Raw genomic sequence first — 20,231 nt, 5'->3', positions numbered from 1 at the left:
GCGACATGGTGCTCGGGCTCTTTGTCGTCGATCTTGTCGGTGGCACTCTGGTCCACGCACGAGCCCTCTCGAGAGCCTTCCAAACGCAGTATCCCGCAAAATCTCACATGAACCAAGCGGCGCTCTTCTTTGCCCTTTACAACTTTGCCGGTACACGCCAAGTTTTTAGCAACCACCCTGAGAACGCGGTAGGATCGGTCGTCGAGACGCCGTCGCAGCACGACCTCAAGTACTTTGAGACGACCGACGAACGCTATATCCTGGAGCCCGTTCCCGCCAAGCAGTGGCTTCTCGTGATTGTGACGTCGCGCGCTACACATTTGGCGATCGCAAGGTACCGCTGGTCGCAAACTCGACCAAACTTGTCGCTCCTAGACACATGGCGACTGTCATTGGCGCCGGCGAGGCCGTGCCCATGGACCGCAAGGTTATTGTCGAAAACATTTCTAGTTGATCGCTTCATCTTACATTTGTAGCGCCAAGTCCCATACTTTCAAGCGTGCATAGTGCAGGCCCTCGACGCTGCCGTCTCGAGCGTACTCGAAACCATCCGTGAGCGCCATGTACGCGCTTGGTCTGAATTCTCCACTCAATTGCATGCTTCGTTAGGCGGCCGAACTCGCGCTTGTGGCGTTTGATAGCGAGGCTTTGGAGGTGCACCTTCTTCCTCTTGTGTTCTACCGGGACGCTTTAATGGGTGTTAGGTCGGACCCTTGACAGTCTCTGTCGCTGCACGCTCACGGTGGCGCCGGCGCTGGCATACTTGGCTCCAGCGCAAAGCAACGACCAAGGTGCAGCACGAATCGACGACACCTTGTTCGCTAGGCTGCTGGAACGTACTATGATTTCACTCGCATCGTAGCTGGCCAAATCTGGAAGTTGCGATGGGCCGGCGGCGATGCGCTTGTTTCCGATGCGATGCAACGCGCCTTCATGCGCGTCCTCGACGGACTTGGCTTGTACAGCATCCCTCTTCAATTTACAAAAGAACCCATGGTTGCTGTAGACTGACGATGTTGCCGCCGAGTTCCAGTGTACAGTTTGATGGCGCGCTCCACGTGCACAGCTTTGGCGCGTACCACCTGTTGCTCGTTTGCCCGTTGCCGCCAACGCACGTCGTGGACATGACGTTGAATGGACTCGTGCACGCGTTAAAGTATTTACACGTCGAGTGACGACGCTCTCAAGTGTTTTTTTTTGCTCCTCCTTTGGGTATCCTGGCCGCGAGCTTCATCGATTGCTGCCGCAGAGTCTCCCGGATCGAGGGTTTTCGACCCGCGGGGGCGACTGCGATTTTAGTCGGGCTCTTGTACTTTTTGGCCGGTCCCTTGCTGGCTTGTTTGGTTCGAAACGACTCTTTGAATTTGTAGTCGCGGACTAGGGTCATGTGACAAACCGATTGCACGTCAGGTGACGCACCTGGCGCGCCCTCGGAGAGGGGCGCATGCTCAATGCCGTTGACTAGATAGCAAAGATGAGTGTCGCCCGAGATAGAGTCCAATATGTACAGATCGTTTGGTTGTGGTACTCGTTGAAGCGATCCAAAATCTCGTCGTCGGTCGGCCACGGCTCGGGCTTTGTCTTGTGCGCCTGGCGCTGGTCTTCGATGCGCCGCCAGAACGACTCGCCGTACATGCGCGCAATCATTTCGTGTTGGACCTACAAGACACCAAATATTACTATATTGCGTCGGAGGCTCGTCGTTTTCGTGCTTGAAAGGCGGGAAAGAGCAAAATCGGGTGCGAATGCATGAATTTGACAAATTGGTCTTTTGTAATCGAGCCTAGTCATAAAGGTTTAGCACAATAGAATGAGAAATGCGATAATGGACCGCCGTGGAGGTGGGCGAGGAGGTTAAGCTTTTCGCTAATTGTGCTCGCGTGCGGATTGTGCTGCCACTTGTCGCCCCAGACTTCGCGCAGGCAGCGCTGGGCTTCGAGCGTGTCTACCACAAGCCTTAGCCTTGGTGCTATGCTGGACATCGTGCCAATCTCGCCGCTGCCGTCTTCGTCGTAGAGGCCAAACGAGAACCCAATGAGCGCTTCCTTGGAGAAGAGACCTACGCGCAGCGTCGTCGCTGCATGACAAGTTGTTTATCGTACAGAAATTCCACATGGCGAGCACAAATTCTTCAAAATCCTAGAAAAAACAACAGTCATTCGAGCGACCTCGGTCGACGCGTCAGGGATACCACGTCGCCGTTGCCATCGACATCCATCATCTACAGGCAACACCATGAGCGCCATGGGGCGGCACGAGCACGCACCGTAAATGTCTTTTTCGTAAACTCGGTATTGTCGAGATCTGTGCATTAATCGTCCTTTTACTGGTCAAGTGGGTTGGCAACGTACCAAAGCAAGTGAGAAACTCGACGAACGAAAGCCCGCCCGTGTTGTCTACAGCGTCGTTGGAAAAGGTGACGCCATCAGCGAACGACACCTGCGTCTGCCCGCAGAAAGGCGTTGTAAAGACGGTTGGTGTCGTGCACAGTGAACCCAAGCGAGTGGAAGAGCGCTTGCATGCCATCGGTCGTCGAATACTGCGGGCCCACGAGGGTGACGCGACTGAGGCACGCGCCCATGCCGCGCACTTCGTGTTTTCCCGCGTTGAAGATATAATTAGCGCCACGATACACTTGTCTAGTACATTTATGGTCTTGGTCAATACGCTGCTTGACAAAGTCTGTGCCCACACGAGCGTTTGCTATTGTACGGGCCACTAATTTATTAGCGTCGCGATCGCAGTACATAGCATACCGTACGAAGTCTTCGCATATACGTCTTTTGGCAGACAAAAGACGAGTCGTGCATCGCTATTGAAGCTATGTCATAACAAGATTATAAATGCTATGTGAGTATAGGCTATGTAGATTCTGGCTCGGTTGTTGTTCACGGCTTGTGGTTGTGGGACTCGTCGCGGGAGAATGGAGTGTGGGCGCGCAGATGTCGCACAACTTCAATTTGGCACATGCCACAAATAGGCGCATGCGTATCCGGATGCGCCATTGCATAAAAATGCTTCGACGCCTGGCGGTGGACGCCACGCCTGCGCGCCGCGGCCTCGCGACGCTCGCGCCGCAATCGTCGCTCTATGACGCACTGCAGCGGCGCTGGTCCAAGGGTGATGACGCTGCGCAGCCTGCGCCGACGTCGCTGCCAGCGCTGCCAGCTATGACGGCGCTGCCCAAGGCGGATGTGCTCACGGCCATTTCGGCGTCGTTGAACAGCGCCGAGCCGCTGCATGCTGCGCTCGCGACGGCCTTGACGTGTCGCGTCGATATGCCCGACGCGCTCACCAAGGCGGTGCTGGACGCTGTGCCCACGACAGCGACGACGCTCGACGATCGCCGGCGGCTCCTGCGCGTGCTCGTGTCGCTTGCGACGCAGCAGCACTGCAGCGCGCCCGGGCTCTTGGCCCAGTGCATGCACATGAAGGCGTACGACGAGGCCTTGCGCTTGTACACGCACGGGTGCTACGACGGTGAGATTCGGCCGGGTATGGCTAATGTGCTCGTTCACATGCACGCGCTGACCGAGTTTGCGCCGGCGCTGCCCGGGACGCTCTCGCTGCCCAAGACGTGGAAGCACTTCGTGTCGTACTTTGTCTATCGGAAGAAGGCGCTTGCGCCGTCGATTGCGCACGTCATGATCAAGCAGTTTCCGTTCTGCGGGTCGCCGGCGCCCAGCGCGCTCTCGATGGTGGCGCTCGATCTAATTGAGAGCAGCGAGAAGGATCAGTTCAAGCTTCTCCACGATCTTGTTCGGTGCGTGCTGCGTCGGTCCGACTGGCGCCTCTCGCCCGACGTCTTTACGACGTGGCTGTACAACGAAGGCCACCGCCGCCACCACGCGCGTCTCTTGCCGCTGCTCCTCGAAGCCCTCGCTCACAACAAGCTCACGCACACGCCGCCCAACGTCATCATTTCGGGCTTGCGTAGTAGCCTACTTCTTTGCGACTGGGCGCTCGTGGTGCGCTTCCAGCAGCTCTTGACACCGACGAGCGCCAAGGTGGTCTTTCTCTTGTCGGCGGGCGAGTCGCTGGTGACGCCGGCCGTCGCCGCCTTTTGCCTCCGCCCGCCGCACGCCATTTCCGCCGACGGCATTGCCGAGTGGGCGCTCTCGCTCCCAACGCCGTCGCTGCGGGCGGAGTTTGCACAGCTCTTTGGTCCCAAGCTCATGGTTCTACTCGGCGCAGACGAAGCCAGGGCGCTGGCGCTTCTCGAATTGGCGGCCACCGCCGAGGCGAGGACGTTTGGTGACATGCTCGACATCTACCTCGTGGCGTGCCAGCGGGCCGGCACCTCGATGACGTCGGCGCTCACGCTTGCATCGACGCACAAACGCCTCTTCAAGGAGCTTCCGCCGACGCTCCTCGTGGCGTCGCTGGCCGCCGGGGACTTTGCGCTCGCGACAGACCTCTTTGAACACACCGAGTCCAGGCACATGGACAACCCGCGCCATGCGCAGGCACTGGAAGCGCTTTTGCGGGCATCGTCGTCGTCGCAGCGGGAGGCCATCCGTGCGTACTTTCTCGAGCACGACGGTAGCAAGGCCATGGCGGTGTTTGAGATATTCGAGGCGTCCGATATGGTCGTGCCGGCGTCATTGCTCCGGCACTTTGCGCTCGACGTGACGCGCGCGCACGACATGCTAAGCTTGAACCGCCTGCTCGAGTACGGCGCGCTGCATGAAGTGGCGTTGCCGGCCGACGTGTTTACGGTGCGTGTTTCTAGCCATATGCGGGTAGGGGAACTCATTGGGGGTAGGTGTGTTTTGTAACCCACCGCAAAGAGCGCCAGGACCCGACGGTGTTTGTGCGCGCGTTTCTCGATTGGGTCGGCCTCGGCCTCGTCGAAGACAATGCGATCGTCTATCACGTAAGCGCGTACTCGTAGCGTGCGACCTCACGTTGGTGCTGTGCTAGGCGGCGATCCACGCGTGCTTGGACTGCGACAACATTGACGTGGCGTGGACGTGCGTCGAAGAAGCCGATGCGCATGGGATTGTACTGGAAAAGGTCCTCCTCGACCGGCTCGTGTGGGCCACCGACAACTCGTAGACCATATTGATAGAAGCTATAGAAGAGACGATCTGGCTGTGTTGATAAGATAGAGTCATGACGCGATCGTGCTGCGTTGGTCGTCATGCTACGGCATCCCTGTTGAACTATACCGTTGGTGGCGCAAGACAACCTCGTCGACAGCTGTCTTTGGAGAGATCAGACTTTGCACTTGCAGTTTCGTGGGCATCACGGAACGGCAACGTGTTCCAACGCGTCCATAGCCGTTCGACGAGCACTGGAGTCGAACATTCTTGCCGGTGGGCAACTCGATGGCTCATAGCATGCAGTACGTCTTCTGTTCAAATGGTACCAGAACCAACTAACATCTTTGCTAGTTGCTAGTACGACCTAGTTTCTTAGCTTGCTAGATTGAAAAGAAGGGACTGTCTCATTCGAGTCGATTCAACCCGTGCACAACGCGTCATTCGTGTTCACCGCGTTCTCAGAGGGCGGCACTAGTACCTAAGGGATACGACATGGAAGCGAGAGGTTGGGGGGTACACGTACCTGCATCGGCCGCTGCATCTTTCGAGGGAAGGGCCGTTGCGTGGCTGGCGGCGCGTTGCTCGACCTTGGCCTTTGCCGTGGGGCGCGTCACGATCAGTCTCAGTCGGCAAAAATAGGAAACTTTGGGATTTCTATCGACACAAATGAGGATTTTTCCTACTGGAAAGCCATTTTTGTTCCCTTCAACACGCGTTGTGTCGCTAGTTTTTGTGACGTGTTTATTCGTGTTGTCAATAAACCGATTTTGGTGCACCACCCTACCCCTATATTTATATACTGTGGAACGCGATATAGTGTTGGTATTGTTTTCGTACACTATTTCACTATTTGTACTATTTGCGTGTTCTCGAGCAGTTGACAAGATGAGGCAAGCCGACGACGAGGAAGATACGCGGCTACTGGAGGACGCGACGGGCTTTCTCGAGCACGACGAGCCTGTGCAGTCGAAGCGATGGACGCTCCGGCGCAAGTTGGTCGTGGGCCTCGGGCTGCTGGCAGCGCTCCTTGTTGGCGTGGCTGTCTGCCTCCGCCCGATCGCGCAGCATGCACTCGCGACGACGGGCATGACCATCCGCCGCATGCAGCTGGCGTCGCCTGCCGCCCACAGCGCGCAGCTCACGACGCAGCTCGAGGTATGCGAGGCTTGTTTTGGACGGTGATGCACGATGGTGCGTGTAGGTGGCGTCGGGCAGTCCCTTTGGAGCGACAATGGCCGCGGCAACTCTCTATCTGCACTTTAACGGCAGCATCTTTGGCTCGTTCATGACGCCATCGATGGACATCTCGCATGGCACGTCGCTGCACACGATCGCGAATGCAACGCTCAACGTACGACGACGCACCTTCTCGAGGTGTCTCATCGGCGTGTAGGTGACTGACATGGCCGTCTGGGGCCGCTTTGCTGCCGCGATGGTGCAGTCCAACACGACCGCGTGGATGCTCTCGGGCACGGTGGACCTCTCGGTGCACCTTGGGCTCTTCTCGGTGCCGATCGCGGGCTTGTCGCTTGAAAAAGCCATGATTCTCACCGGGATGCACGGCCTCTCGACGCTTGCAATCACGCAGGTGCATGCCCGTAGCATCTCATTGCGTCGTCACGCTGTGTAGATGGACTTGACGGCGTCGACGAAGACGAGCGTGATGGCACACATCGAGACGTGCCTCTTGAACCCGTCGGCGACTGCACTGACACCCGTGGGCACGCTCTGTTTGGACGTTGCATACACGACGCCGGGCAACGTCACGGCCAACATTGGGCGCATCTCGGGCGACGCCAGCCTCAACGTCTCTCTCTCTCTAGTGACGCGTATGACGTCAATACGTCTGTAGGTGACGATGACGGACGCATCGGACAGCGCCTGCCGACACCTTGGGCCCACCGGCTACAACCACCTTGCGCTCACGGGCTCGATCGTCTCGACCGACTCGCTCGTGACCAGTGCCATGATATCGACGTGAGTGCTTCGGTTGCAGTTTCAATGGCTGACAGACGACCGCAGATACCTCAGTGACCGCGCCGCGTCCGTGGGCGTCACGGCTTGTTCGCCCCACGCCACGTCCGTCCCGCTGTACAATGCAGCGCTGACCAACCTCTCGCTCCTCTCCGCGGTACACGTCATTATTGACACTGCCCGATGCGACTTGCGTTGTTATGTAGCTGCCACCTAACCCCATGCCGCTTATCTCAGACCTCGCGTTCGATTACATGCAAGTCGTGCCGACGGGACGTATGCACCATGCACGATGCCAGAGAGGAGCTCATGACCAAGTGTAGCGCGCACGGTGCGACTACAAACCCGTGTCGTGGTGACGGCCAACAGCCCGCTCGGCCCGCACTCGCCCTTGGTGCTATCTAATATGACGATGGCGCTGCAGCTCGCCGATGTGGCGATGGTATGAACATCGTTGTCATGAAGCCATCAAAATGATGTACGGGATAGGGTGCGGTGCTCGGTGCTTTGACCAGTACGTCGGTTGTCGTTCATGACGTGTTGGTGGCCCAAACCAAGCTGCATCTCGACCTCGCGGCCGACCTCGTATTGACCCGCGATGGCGAGTCGTTTGGCGCGTTCGTACAGCGCATGCTTCGTGCGCGAAACGTACGTGCTCCTAGTGCTTTGTGTCTTGGAGGATTGCTGACGGAACGATCGTAGGTCACGCTGGCACTCGCTGGACGCTTTGCAGTCCACGCCACGGGGGCCCTCGGTGCGACCTCGCCTTCGATATGGACAGCGTGGACGACTTGGCTATGGCTAGGCACGCTCCACTTGGCCGATATCCCGCTCGTGCTCAGTACGCCACTGCAGGGAATGGACGGTCTTTCGAATGTGTCGGTGTTCAACTTTTCGATGCCGGGCGTGCTCGCCCCGGAAGGCGAAGTGTTCTCGGCCACGAGTGTGGTACGCTCCAAGGTACTTAGGATCGACGTCTGATGGTGCGGATGCTAGATTTGGAATCCGTCGGTCGTCGACATGCCGGTGGGCGAGGTCGAGATGACGTTGCGCGCGGGTGACGAAGCGTTTGGGGCGGTCTCGGGCGTGATTGCGATGGCGCCCGGGGCCAATGCGATCGCGCTCGCCGGTCATCTGAAACCGGACTTGGACGCGCACGGCGGCGTGAGTCGGGCCATGAACGCCTTCTTCTCCAACTACTTGGCATACAAGCCATCGTCGCTCGCGATCGAGCTCACGCACGTCGCCCAGAACGTTCCTTGGTACAGAAGCAGCGCGTATCGTCCAATTACGTCCTTGGGATCGTAGGCTGCAGCAAGCACTGACGTCGTTTACGTTGCCGACGACGTTTCCAGGCGTTGACAAATCGTTTGCTCTTGTCAAGAGCCTCGCGAGTCCGCGCATGCACGTGGCGTTCACGGACGACGGCGAGATGCATCTGCAAGCGACGCTGTTGGCGCTCATCGCCATGCCCGACGCGCTTCGACTCCCCGTCAACATTACCCACCTCTCGCTGATCGCCGACCTCGTCTTTGAGAATACAAGCGTCGGTCATATGCAGCTGCCTCGTCAAGCTGTCACGTACACGGAGCTGGTGCCGGGCGCGGGGCATCTCGAGATTGCGATGCCGCATGCAGTGGCGCTGCGCATTCCCGCCACGTCTCGGTACGTTGCGCACGCTGTGCATCTGACGTTCGAATGGCGATGGTAGAGCTCATATGGCGGCGTTCATCTCTGCGACCGTCTTTGCAACCGACGTCGTGTCGCTTTCGATTGCCAGTGGGTCGGCGGAAGGAGACGGTGCGTCGCCGCGGGCCGTGACGCCCATGGGCACGCTTGAGCTCTCGGGGATTCCACTGAATGGCGCCATGGCGCTGCAAGGCATGGGCGGCCTTGCAGGCAGTCCGGTGGAGATCCAAAATGTCGATATCACGCGGGGTAGGGTCCTTGTACTGCTTGAAGCGATATGGACGATTATGGGGCGTAGGTACGGCGTCGGAGCTCTACTTGTCGATGACAATTGCCATGCGCAACCCGTCGCAGATGGCGGCGACCCTCGGCGATATACTCGTGGACGTCTTCATCGACGGAGAGGGGCGTCTTGGGTCGGCGCGCTTGCACAACGTGTCGCTTGCGTGTTGCAATGCATCGAGCCTTGTGACTGGGTCGTTTCTCCTTGCGCCGAGTTCGGCGGCGCTCGCAGATGCCTTCTTGTCGAATTTTGTGTCGGGCTACTACACCCACGGCCGTCCGCAAACGGTTGATCGTGGGTTTTTGTATCAAGTTGATAGATAGATGTGTAGATTCATATTCATGGAACCCCGGCGAGCTCCAACAAGACACTGCTGCAGCCGGCGCTGTCGCAGCTGTCGCTCGACACGGCCGTGCCGCCACTGCCGATGCTGTTTCCCGAGACGCCGACGTTGGTCGCTAGCTCGTTCATGTACCCGCCGTCGATCTTGCACCTGCTCACGGTGGCGACTGCACTCGTCTTGCGCAACCCGTTTGGCCACACGATCGACGTGACGGCGGTTGACCTCGAGCTGTATCCGTGCAAGACCCAGCGCAAAGATTCGGGTACGTCTTATTTGGCTCTGAGAGCCGAGATGCGAGTCGCTTGTAGCGGGCGTCCTTGTCTGCGACGAGTATTACGAGCAGCTCCTCGCGCGCTTTCACCCGAAGGACATGGCGGCGATGGTGATCCCGCCAAAGAACACGGCGGGCTGCCTCTCGTGCTGCCAAGGGGCCAACTGCGGCGCCTCGTCCAAGATCCCTCTGGTACGTCTAGATGTTGTCGTCTGTACAGAGTGTGACGGAACATACGTAGTGCCCCGGTGCGGTCGAAGGCTCGTGCTTGCACGCCGAGGTCGCGTCGCTGCTCAACCCGGCGCTCATCTCGGTGCTCTTCAAGACGATGACGACAGGGCTGCTCATGCGCGTCAACGGAACGCTCACGGCCAACGTGGGCGCGTTCCCCATGCACATGCATTACGCACAAGACGGCCTCCTCGTGACCATGGCCTAACCCTAGGGCTAGGGCTAAGATAGCAGTCCCGTTTTGCTGTGTGGGATGCAGTTGAGATGCAATTGAGATGGAGCGACTGCGACCTTGTAGTGTCAACCGTAACGCACGAGCGTTGCGAGGAAGCAGCCGGGATCGAAGCCCCGGCGATGGTAATTTTCTCGTAATATTGTCTGTTGATTTTGGCTGGATATGGGTGACGACATACTCGTCTGTCGGGTGGTCCGAGTACAGGAGCCTGCGTACGACCTCGCGCGAGCTATGACTCGGCGAGTGGGGTCCACCACGGGATGGATCTCTCCGTACGCAGCTCACTCCCAACGACCAAGTGCTAACTCCCACGCATTCAGGCGTAGCGCTACGTATGCGAAGTCTTTGTGTCATAATGAAGATAACGCGGAACACGTTCATATATATAATATTTTCTGTTGCGATGCAGAAATAACACTTTAGTGTTGTGAATTAATCTATAAAAAAGGAGGTCCCACCGGGCTTCGATCCCGGATTGCCGGGCCTTAGGGCCGGAGTGCTGCCGTTTACACCATGGGACCGCTCTTGTTTCAGCGTTGCAGCACCACGATTGTATTTTCTCCCGAAGCGCCCTTTTCTAGATGGAACTGGACTACCAACGGCTACTCCGCTGGAGCCCAACTCGCCAGTCTCGCCATCCCGACGGTGGTAGAAGCTGCTAGACTGTACGGAGTGATGTCTCAATGCTGAAGAGTCGCTCGTTCTTGGCTTCAACATCCTCGTTGGTGGGCACAAGGGATGGTCGTCTATTCCCATCAGAGACTGGCGATACATGTACGTAAGATGGTCCCGTACGACATCGCGAGAGGTCCTATGGTGTAAGTGGCAGCACTCCGGCCTTATGGCCCGGCAATCCGGGATCGAAGCCCGGTGGGACCGATGTTTTTGCCATTTTTGATGATATTGTAGCGCCAAGGAATCGTACGCTTGGTACACATACCGTACACCATTCTAGAGAAACTAGCACGTCTAGAGAGTAGTAGCACACGGGATTATTTGAGGCCACGAGTCAGACCTCACCGTGGAACTCCCCAGGGAACTCACCAAGGCACAGTGCTCAACAAAGCACCATCATTCACCTCAAAAGATACCGACCATCACTCCTGATTCTTATCTCACCGTCTTATACTTGGCATTCACCAACAAGTGGCAGAGGGGTGGCTGAACAAGCAGTAGCTCGACCAATATGCCACATTCTGTCGTCCCCGCTCGATTGTCGACCTGCCTCGACAGCACGGTATCTCCGGCCATTCAAGTGCACCCGGCTGTCGCACCACCCGACGGCCCGTTTGTTCTGATCCTGGACAACGTCTTGACGCCGCGCGAGTGTCTTGAGCTCATTGCATTCTCTGAAGCAAGTGGGTACGAGCGTGCGCTGCTTAACGTGGGGGTGGTCGGCAGGCGTACCGACCGGATGTCCGCAACAACGAGCGCTGCATCCTCGACGACGTCGAGACAGCCGACATTCTCTGGCGCCGCCTGAATGGGTACCTGCCGTCCACCTTTGACGACCGTACTTTGGTTGGCATCAACGAGCGACTTTGGTTTTTGCGCTACGACGTCGGCCACGAGTTCAAGCCCCACTACGACGGCACGTACGACCGTGGCAATGGCGAGTACTCGGTGCTCACCATTCAAGTGTACCTCAACAGCGTGGCTTCTGGTGGCGGCACGGGTCTCTGGCTCGACGACAAGAGCGACGTGCCATTTCTTGTGGAGCCTCGGCCCGGGCGCGTCCTCATCTTTGCGCACGAGCCGGTGTGCCACTCGGGCGAGCCCGTCCTCGACGGTCGAAAGTACGCCATCCGATCCGACATCATGTCCCGACCGCGTGCCGATACCACAACTATGTAAATGCTATATTACATAGTCGTTCGGGGACGAAGTACTGGAAAACTAGAGGTTCCAATACATGTCGTCCGTGTATACACATTTATTCGACACATTTCAGTGAAATATCAAGTTGATAATATATCGATCATTCAATAAATCCGGTTGCGACACGCGCGATATATTTGAGCCATTTTTATGGACGGACTTGATAGATTCGATCAACAATCAGAGCAGCGTCAGGGCGAGGCTTCATGCTTCAAATCACACCATGTCGACCCCACCTGCCCCTAATCTTGTCGACTGCCTCACTGCCGCCGAGTGGACGCCTGTGTTGGTCGAAGCCCAACCTCTCTCGATCGACACGAAAGGAAACTTGGTCATTGTCCTCGACAACGTCTTGACACGGGACGAGTGCGAGAAGCTCATTGCATTCTCTGAGGCGAGCGCCAAGGGCTACGAGGCTGCGCTGACCCACGTCGGCTACGGCGTCCAACAGCTCCGTCCTGAGATTCGGCACAGCGACCGCTGCATTCTGAACGACACGGCAACCGCTACGACCTTGTGGCACCGTATCAAGGACCATCTTCCTGCAACCTTTGGCAACCGAACTTTGGTTGGCATCAACGAGTGCCTTCGATTTCTGCGCTACGGCGTCGGCCACCACTTCTCCCCTCACTACGATGGCTGTTATAACCGCGGCGACGGCGAGTACTCGGTGCTCACCGTGCAGTTCTACTTGAACTCGATCGAGGCGGGCGGCGAGACTGGCATGTGGATCGGAGAGGGCGAGATGCACGTTGTGCCCAAGCCGGGCCGCGTCCTCATCTTCCAGCACCGGGTGTTCCACTCGGGCGAGCCAGTGCAAGCGGGCATCAAGTACGCGATCCGGTCCGACATCATGTCGCGGCCCACGAGTACGCACGTGGAGGTGCCCACTTCAACGTTGGACGCGTCAACATCTGAAGAGCACGCAGCCGCGTCCGCCGAGTTGCCGAGCAGCCACGTTGCCGAGTAACATAATACTAGTACAGTATTTTTTGTTTGCTGTGTACACATTGGCTAGGTCTAGTGGGTGTCGTCCAAGAGTACATAAACTCTTGGTGTCGTTAGCCACCGAGAGTTTAGTCGCGCCGTCTAATGCACGCCGAAGCCCTCGCAAATGTCGTGTGTCGGGTCCTGCATGGCCAATGCAAAGTCTAAACTTCAAATGTCACCTCGGTATGAGTGCTCTGATTACCCGTGCTGCTTTTGTCGAGCTAACTACCGGGTATCGACGCTTCATCCATTCCCAAATTTCTGCCTTGACGTATCCGAAATAGTACCAACGTGCCTGGCCGAGATGGGCCGATAGTGGTAAGGGAGGACCATGCACAGAATCAGAAAGTGGGGCTCTCTCTCTTGTCCCGGATCTACCTAGTGGTAAAGCAGTGGCTAAACCGCTAGACTAAACGAAGTCGACAAGAACTCCCTTTTTGACCCACAGCGTCGAAACCACGTAAAATGTCGTGTTCGCAGACGCCTTGTCGCGCCGACAGTCCACCGCGCTTCAACTTGCTTCCGCCACGACCACTAAATTCCAAGAACACTAGTCGCCAACCCTTCCATGTTGGTGACGGGTCTATGCGGCGTTCAACGACAGGTTGCATAATCGGGACCTCTGGCGTGCCGCCTTGCCCCTGCTTGCCTCCTGGCGCCACACTGGCCGCACGGCAATTGACCCACCCATTGCGTGTGCTGAAAATGACGCATACGCGCCTTCAACGTGGGATCTAGCGCTCCAGCGTGGTCGCGTTGTCTCTGGCGCGGTAGCTTTTATGCCATCGGCGCAAGGGGCAGTGTATGTCCACGGGCAGCGACACGACGATCGCGACCATGTGCAGGACATGCTGCATGAGACGACCATACGTGTATTTTGCACGTTGTATTGAGATATGCACCAGCTCCCGACGATTGCACTTTCTATGCAAACGACCAGCCGACGTGGTATACTGAAATCAAGAGACACCAAGTGCAATGTGACATCCCGCCCGCGATCTTGTCTTTGGCGCATCAACGGCAGGTCCGTTGATACCGTAGTGCGAGCACCCAACAACAATTCAATTTGCCCCGTCATCTACACCACCACCAGCAGTATGGGGACCTGCCTGTCCAAGGACTCTTCGGCGTTGGTTCTCGAGCCCCAGCCCCGTCACGCACCTGTGTCCAAGTCCTTGCCGCGCAAGAAGGATCTTCCGACCACCGACGTCCCGGTGTTTGCCCCGATGGCCGCACCACGGTCGTCGTCCGATGCGTCGACAGTCACCGACTCGTTGGATGTCAAGCTCGTGGTCGTGACACCGCTGCCGTCGTCCGAGGCCAGCTCGGCGCCTGCATCGCCGACGACGTCGACGCAAAACGACGACGACGACAACGTGCCAGACACGGGCGACCAAACCATGGCTTCGCCTGCAAGCGTCGCGCCGGATCAAGTCGAAGCGGACGCGCCACTGTCGCCTCCGTTCCAGCCACACGTGACGAGCCCCATGACGACGCTCGCCAAGACACTCCAGAGTTCGTCGACCGCCATGTTTTTTCCACTCTACGGCGTCCGCTCGACGCAGCGCAAGAGCTACGTGCCGATGCTTGAAACCGTGCGCCACAAGACGCTATTGCCATCTTACGCGGACGCGGTGCATTTTGCTGCGTACGGCCCCCCCAACTTTGCCGCAGCGTCGCATTTTGGCTTGTCGATTTGGGCCTTCCTCGCAACCTACGACGCCGCCGCGTCCTCGCCACTGCCCATTTGGCTCCAAATCGAGCGCGGGCAAATGGTCCACGTGACGCTGCATGTACCGGAAATCGGCTACAGCGTCGCGGACGGCGAGACCAAGTCCTTTGTCTGGGACCACCACGCGACGCACGTTCATTTTGACGTTGTCGTTCTCGACGCGACAGTCCTCGGGCAGCCGTTCTTTGCGGACGTTGTCGCGGGCCCGCACGTCCTCCGACTTGCGTTCCAGCTTGCGACGCTCTCGGATGCGGCCGGCGCCTTGACGCAGGCGTACCCGAGCCAAGCAATGCGCATCACGGAGCAGGCGCGGACTCTAGCGTCCGAGGACTTTGACGTCGCGATCGGTGCGACCACGGGCAGCTACAATGGCACGGCCGTCAACGTCGACGCTCTCCATGACGCGTCGACCGTCGACGCCCTCAGCGCCCGCATGCAGCAGATGAGCCACCACCCGCGCATTGCTCGCATTCTCGGCGTTGCCAAGCTCCACGACCATATGCACTGGGTCTCGGAGCACAAGCAAGCGTTCACGCTGCACACGTACCTTGGCCAGCGCTTGACGAACGACGAAAAGACGGATCTCATGCGGGACATTGCGGCCGGCCTCGCCCACATGCACGAGTGCGGCCTTGCCCACAACAGCGTGAGCACGCGCCACTGCATCGTGGACCTCGACGGCCGCGTGACGCTCGGCGGGTTCAGCGCCGTGGCCGTCGCGTCGACGCAAGCCGAGATGGCGGTCGACGTCCTCGAGTTTGGCTACGTGCTCTGGGAAGCGTTTACCGATGTGCCAGCGACGGATATTGGCTCGACCTGGCACGAAATCGTGGTGGCCGTCGAGCTCGGCCCGTCCGCTGCCACGATGCCGCTCTCGATCCAAGCCTTGCTCCTCGCGTGTCTCTCGGAAGACATTGCGCGTCGGCCAACGATGGTTGATGTCGTCGATGCCCTCGGTGGCGCCAAGCCAAAGTCGATCATGGACACGGTGGGCCTTCTCAAGATGGCATAGAGATTGTGAGTATATATAAATTATTGACCAAGTGTATAGAATAAAAGAAAAGACAACTTGTCTCTTGGTCGAGGACCCTAGTTTTCATACCACCAAACACGCGTGTGATGATTCGACAATGGCGACGTGCAGCGGAAGGCGTTCGTCGGGCGTGAATCGGCTGAGCTCGTGCGACTCGCCCGATATGGGCCTCACTGTCATCGCCCACTCGGTCGTGCCTGTAAAGATCGGGTAGGAGGAGGCGTCGAGCTTGTGCTTGCCGCCAAAGCGCGAGGCCTCGTCAAAGGTGGCGAGGTACTTGCATGCAAACAAGGCCGGGCGCACGTCTTCCCAGACACCAGGCTGGTAGCCAAAGACGATGGCCGCGAGGTCGGGCTGCTCCAGGACAACGTGCTGGAAGGTCGCCGTCGTGTTTGCAAGTTGATGACGCTGCAATTGTGCCAGCGCACCAGCCGGTAGTGAACCGGCTCAGCCTATCGGTTACGATTGGTTGGATTAGCCACATTCGACAGTCCACCACAACTGGACGCGACGCATTTAGTGCCTCATCGCTGGCCCGTCTTTTGACACTCGGCGTACGATTTTGCATTGGGACTCACCCAGCGACTCACCCGGAGATGCGGGGAGATGACTTTTTTCCCCATACACTCGGCCATTGATAGCCGCGAGCCGGCTGGCTGAAGTAGCCGGTTTCACTAACCGGTTGACACAGCCGGCTAGAAAGTACGACGTAAGCCAGACGCGATTCTGTTGGCACTCAAGACGGACCGCCTCGAGATTGCCGCTGCGCTCTTGGACGAGCGCGACGTGCTGCCGGCGCTGCACCGTCAAGTCAACGCGCTCACATATCGGCGGCGGGCTGCACGATGTTGGCGCTGGAGAACGCGATCCAGCACCGCGCGTGGACAGTTGTCGCCTTTCTTCTGACGCACCGCAAGGAAGGCGGCTTGATCGAGGCGGTGCGCTATGCGTTGCAGCACGGTGCGTTCGAGGTTGTAGGCCAGCTCTTGGCGCGCAAGCCGTAGCTCCGTGACGGTAGCCTCCTCGAGACGGCGATCGAGGCGTCGCCCGCCGCCACGGCGTTTGTACTGGCCGCGGGCCTCGGCGACGTCAAGCACAGTATCTTGCGCATCGCGAGCGTCCCGTTTCGCGTGACGGAAAGCAAGCTGCTGCTACACCACTGAATGCAAACGACTCATTCGATCAACCAACTCGTAGCCGTTTTGCTTGAGCTCTACGCGCCGCCATTGCGGCCGACCAAGCCCGTGCTGGACATTCTCACGGCCGAGCTCGTGCGCCATGTTCAACTCTCTCTCGGTGACTTGTGCCGAGTACCGTGTATTGAGGCGTGCGCCACGGTGCTCTTGCAGCGAGGTGCTATTGTGGACTGGGCGTTTGCTCTCGGTGTCGCCCACGTGTGGTCCCTGGGTGCCTCTGTTGTCGCCGCCTGGACCGGTGACTGGCTCGCTGTCGTCCACAACGCCGAGCTCAAGCTATTGTTGCGAACGCTAACTCGTCCCAGCACAACCCATCTCGATTAGTGGCTCAACCTTTAGGACTACCATCGACCAACTAGAACGCTACTCCCACTGCCGCCTATTCGACGTGGTTGTACTCGCTCGTTTGGTGTCGGGGACGTTGTCGCCAACAACAAAGCCACCCAACGATTGATCCTCTATTCGCTTCGGGGTCGTCGCATGGCGTCGGTGGTGTCGATGATGTGGCTGCTGTCAAGCGCTCCAGTGGCGTCGATACTCTTTGGGGTGCTGGGTCCTCCAGTGGCAAGTCCCATTGACGACAGTACTCGGCGAGCGCGTCGCTGGCGGCGCGTAAGGCGTCCGAGGGTCCTTCTTTTGCGAGCCATTGTACGCGCATCTTGAGGAGCGCTCTGGCCGGTGGCTCGGTGGGCAAGAGCACCGAGCGTTCGCAGTCGAGGCAGTCGGGCACGAGTGCGTGGCAGGACGCGCAGACAACGCCAAGGTCGATCGTGCAGCCGGGGCAGATGTACGTGATCCCCTCGAGCATCGGTAGCTCGCACGCCAAGCACATCGTAGAGCCCCAGCCTTCGTGGAGCAGCTCCGTTTGCTTCAAGTGTGCGAGCAGCGTCTCAATGCACGCTAGAGTGGGCCAGAGGTCGCCCTTGTGGCGCGCCCAGTAGAGACTCCAGACAGACCCCGCGAGATCGTCCTTGGCGTTTACGTGACGGAACCCGTCGATGGCGGCCTCCCACGCGTCGACCGCCAGCGCACACTCGCCGATCTTCTCATACGCCGCCGCCATGACACGCTGGGCTACGCAGGTCGTTGAGCTCTTATCCGGGCATCTGTTGTGCCGTACCCATCGCGCGGGGCACGCGCCGCGCGCCATCCAATGGTCCATCGCCGTTTACGACAAGTGGCTTGAGAAGCGCGAGCGCTTGGTCGTAGTCGCCTTCGTGGAGGCACGTCGTAGCGAGGTTGAGAATGCTGGCGTGGGTATTTACGTGGTCCCGACCAAAGATGCGCTCGTGGCGCTCGACCGTCGCAATGTCCGTTGCGAGCAAGTCGCTGTGCGAGCCGCCGGCACGCGAGCGGAGCAGCGATAGAAAGGTGGCGCCCGTGAGCGCGGTCGGGTGGTCCTTGCCCATGACGCGCTGCGCGTCCATGTTACATGTGGCCAAAGCGTTGACAGCGTTGTCGTTCTGCGACCGGATCGCTTCGAACATGGTGAAGACCAACCGCGTATCGATGGTGCGCGGGTGGTCGGGGCCATAAACCTCAACCATTCGCGAGAGCGTCTCGCCGAGCAGCTCGAGCCCGTGGTCTATCTGGTCGAGCACTTCTGCGTAAAGCATGCCGAGCTGGTACATGCAGTTGAGCGTCTCTTCGTGCAGTGGACCCAGAAGCACCGTGAGCCGGCGCATCACATCGACGAGCGTGGGTTCCCAGAGATCGCGCGGCTTGTACTGGTGGCCTTGGAACATGGCGAGGAGACCTTGCATGTACAAAGTGGCGGGGTCGTCGGGCCCGACAGCCTCGAGGTACAGTGCGAGCGCTTCGGTGCCGACCGCCTCGCCCTCGGCGAGCGCCCCGTTGAGCGACACAAACTCGGCGAGTGCCTTCAAGAGCCGCGCTTTTTCGAGAGCCGTCGACGCCAGCGCGGCGCGCCCGCGGATCACACGCTTCATCCACGCTTCAAACGTCTCGAGGACGAGGCGGTCGAGGCCTGTGAAGCCGACAGAGCTCGTGACGACGCGATCAATGTTGGTCTTGTCGGTCGGCACTGTGGCTTGCGCTGCTTCGCTGCTCACGTTTGCGAGCATTTTGTAGAATGCGCTCATGTCCGTAAGGATATCGTCAAAGAACCGGGTGGCTTGATTGGGCGCTAGCGCCACGTCAAAGTTGGCGCCAGCCATCACCGTGACGTAGACCTCAAAGATGCACCACGATCTTGTGAGTGTGACCGGGTTCTTCCACGGGTGCATGATCATGACGACGTTGCCGATGGCGGCGAGCGACTCCTGGAACGTCGACTGCCACCATGCAAACGGATGCTCGCTTGCGCGGTGCTGATTGTTGTTGAAGACGCAAAACCACACGACCGGGTCGTGAATGGAGCGCTCGCGGAAGAACAATTCGAGGCTCTCGAGCGCCTCGAGGAAGATGTAGCCCCACGCGTGGCTAATGTACCAATTCGCGGGCTGCACGCACGCCGCGTCGGACGTGTGGAGGCGGACGTGCTCGACGAGCGACTCCTCTGACGTCGATGTGTACGGGACGACGTAGTCAAAGCACACCTGCGCCGACGTCTTGCCTTCAAAGGCGCGCCGCCCGCCGTGCAGCTCTATAAAGCGGCGAAAGTAGGAGAGCTCGAGGCCCAGCGGGCGCTGCGGTGTCGCCATTTTGTCGGTCGATGCTCAGGCCAAATGGGACAGGCTGTATGCAGGTAGAAATCAGCCAATGGCCTGCGCGCATATCGCGTGACCGATATCTCATTGGCCAATGTGGGTTGCAAGTGGGAAATCCTTTTCCACGCCGGATCCCGATGAAATCACTCTCTCTTTGTATTGTAGAAAAATGAAAAGGTGTCGACCACGTGAAAATCACACGTTGACCACGTGAAAATCACACGTTGACCACGTGAAAATCACACGTTGACCACGTGAAAAGCAAACGGCAATCTCGCATTGCGATCTGCTGCCTCCAAGATGGTGTGTCATCCGTGTCGACACGGGCAACGTACCCGCTTCATTATCAACACTTTGGTGCTGTTAGGGTACGTTCGTACGCTCGTTTAGTAGGTGCTTCAGGACCCTCGCCACCTCAATGTTGTTTCAGGCAAACTATGACGATGCTATCGTCGGAAGCGAGAATCGGTGCCACACTGCAACGTAAAAACCATAGACGCGATCTTGTGCTGACGAAGATGCTAAGAAAGCTCGCTAACACCACGGTGTGTGTGTCCGAGCCGTTAGAGGAGCGCTATCGATCAACGTTGTCGCGGCGCCAAACTCGATAAGATCCTTACTGACGCGAAAGGCTTCACGTACATGTAGCACAAGATTAATCC

The 20,231-nt window shown here is 58.4% G+C and overlaps 9 protein-coding genes, 1 non-coding gene and 1 pseudogene across 12 annotated transcripts; 8 read left to right on the top strand and 3 right to left on the bottom strand.

Annotated features, from left to right (window-relative positions):
• SDRG_08605 lies at positions 1-1,182 on the top strand. 2 transcript variants are annotated; one of them, XM_008614497.1, is made up of 8 exons: positions 1-150; positions 193-334; positions 376-427; positions 477-563; positions 610-654; positions 705-791; positions 863-959; positions 1,007-1,182. In XM_008614497.1, exons 1-8 carry the CDS (start codon positions 6-8, stop codon positions 1,009-1,011), a joined length of 660 nt encoding a protein of 219 aa, XP_008612719.1. In that variant the 5' UTR covers positions 1-5; the 3' UTR covers positions 1,012-1,182. The 2 variants fall into 2 exon arrangements, with proteins under 2 accessions (XP_008612719.1, XP_008612718.1); XM_008614496.1 differs by having other exon boundaries at positions 705-816.
• Positions 1,131-2,617, bottom strand: SDRG_08604 (hypothetical protein). The gene is made up of 11 exons (XM_008614495.1): positions 2,440-2,617; positions 2,352-2,396; positions 2,267-2,304; positions 2,192-2,221; positions 2,103-2,139; positions 1,988-2,059; positions 1,832-1,945; positions 1,713-1,783; positions 1,509-1,659; positions 1,420-1,461; positions 1,131-1,377 (listed from the first exon to the last, which is right to left on the bottom strand). The coding sequence occupies exons 1-11, from the start codon at positions 2,579-2,581 to the stop codon at positions 1,184-1,186; spliced, it is 936 nt and encodes a 311-aa protein (XP_008612717.1). The 5' UTR covers positions 2,582-2,617; the 3' UTR covers positions 1,131-1,183.
• A 354-nt stretch (positions 2,618-2,971) lies between these two features.
• Positions 2,972-5,151, top strand: SDRG_08603 (hypothetical protein). The gene is made up of 3 exons (XM_008614494.1): positions 2,972-4,718; positions 4,766-4,876; positions 4,924-5,151. The coding sequence occupies exons 1-3, from the start codon at positions 2,985-2,987 to the stop codon at positions 5,056-5,058; spliced, it is 1,980 nt and encodes a 659-aa protein (XP_008612716.1). The 5' UTR covers positions 2,972-2,984; the 3' UTR covers positions 5,059-5,151.
• Positions 5,152-5,930: 779 nt separating this feature from the next.
• SDRG_08602 (hypothetical protein) lies at positions 5,931-10,128 on the top strand (the record flags this gene model as incomplete). Its single annotated transcript, XM_008614493.1, has 18 exons — positions 5,931-6,200; positions 6,247-6,396; positions 6,439-6,633; positions 6,676-6,852; positions 6,898-7,022; positions 7,068-7,176; positions 7,226-7,295; positions 7,343-7,461; positions 7,509-7,667; positions 7,722-7,773; positions 7,825-7,964; positions 8,016-8,281; positions 8,328-8,684; positions 8,731-8,957; positions 9,007-9,278; positions 9,323-9,596; positions 9,643-9,797; positions 9,847-10,128. The coding sequence occupies 18 exons, from the start codon at positions 5,931-5,933 to the stop codon at positions 10,042-10,044; spliced, it is 3,315 nt and encodes a 1,104-aa protein (XP_008612715.1). The 3' UTR covers positions 10,045-10,128.
• Positions 10,129-10,520: 392 nt separating this feature from the next.
• Positions 10,521-10,592, bottom strand: SDRG_08601 (annotated as a pseudogene). Its single transcript has one exon. The product of its transcript is annotated as a tRNA-OTHER (tRNA).
• Positions 10,593-10,878: 286 nt separating this feature from the next.
• On the top strand, positions 10,879-10,950 carry SDRG_08600. The gene has a single exon. It is a non-coding gene; the product is annotated as a tRNA-Ile (tRNA).
• Positions 10,951-11,257: 307 nt separating this feature from the next.
• Positions 11,258-11,957, top strand: SDRG_08599 (hypothetical protein; the record flags this gene model as incomplete). Its single annotated transcript, XM_008614492.1, has 2 exons — positions 11,258-11,380; positions 11,473-11,957. The coding sequence occupies 2 exons, from the start codon at positions 11,258-11,260 to the stop codon at positions 11,923-11,925; spliced, it is 576 nt and encodes a 191-aa protein (XP_008612714.1). The 3' UTR covers positions 11,926-11,957.
• Positions 11,958-12,172: 215 nt separating this feature from the next.
• Positions 12,173-12,946, top strand: SDRG_08598 (hypothetical protein; the record flags this gene model as incomplete). The annotated part of the gene is made up of 1 exon (XM_008614491.1): positions 12,173-12,946. One exon carries the CDS (start codon positions 12,173-12,175, stop codon positions 12,917-12,919), a length of 747 nt encoding a protein of 248 aa, XP_008612713.1. The 3' UTR covers positions 12,920-12,946.
• Positions 12,947-13,982: 1,036 nt separating this feature from the next.
• SDRG_08597 (hypothetical protein) lies at positions 13,983-15,771 on the top strand. The gene has a single exon (XM_008614490.1). It carries the CDS (start codon positions 14,037-14,039, stop codon positions 15,681-15,683), a length of 1,647 nt encoding a protein of 548 aa, XP_008612712.1. The 5' UTR covers positions 13,983-14,036; the 3' UTR covers positions 15,684-15,771.
• A 778-nt stretch (positions 15,772-16,549) lies between these two features.
• Positions 16,550-16,867, top strand: SDRG_08596 (hypothetical protein; the record flags this gene model as incomplete). The annotated part of the gene is made up of 2 exons (XM_008614489.1): positions 16,550-16,668; positions 16,723-16,867. 2 exons carry the CDS (start codon positions 16,550-16,552, stop codon positions 16,865-16,867), a joined length of 264 nt encoding a protein of 87 aa, XP_008612711.1.
• Positions 16,868-17,200: 333 nt separating this feature from the next.
• On the bottom strand, positions 17,201-19,581 carry SDRG_08595 (hypothetical protein). The gene is made up of 2 exons (XM_008614488.1): positions 18,021-19,581; positions 17,201-17,974 (listed from the first exon to the last, which is right to left on the bottom strand). Exons 1-2 carry the CDS (start codon positions 19,561-19,563, stop codon positions 17,280-17,282), a joined length of 2,238 nt encoding a protein of 745 aa, XP_008612710.1. The 5' UTR covers positions 19,564-19,581; the 3' UTR covers positions 17,201-17,279.
• Positions 19,582-20,231: the final 650 nt, after the last annotated feature.

The sequence above is a fragment of the Saprolegnia diclina genome (genome assembly GCF_000281045.1).
Source record: "Saprolegnia diclina VS20 unplaced genomic scaffold supercont1.26, whole genome shotgun sequence".
In the NCBI taxonomy this organism is placed as follows: domain Eukaryota; phylum Oomycota; class Saprolegniomycetes; order Saprolegniales; family Saprolegniaceae; genus Saprolegnia; species Saprolegnia diclina.
Note: the sequence above shows the minus strand (reverse complement) of the source record. Positions and strands in the feature narration are given on the sequence as shown.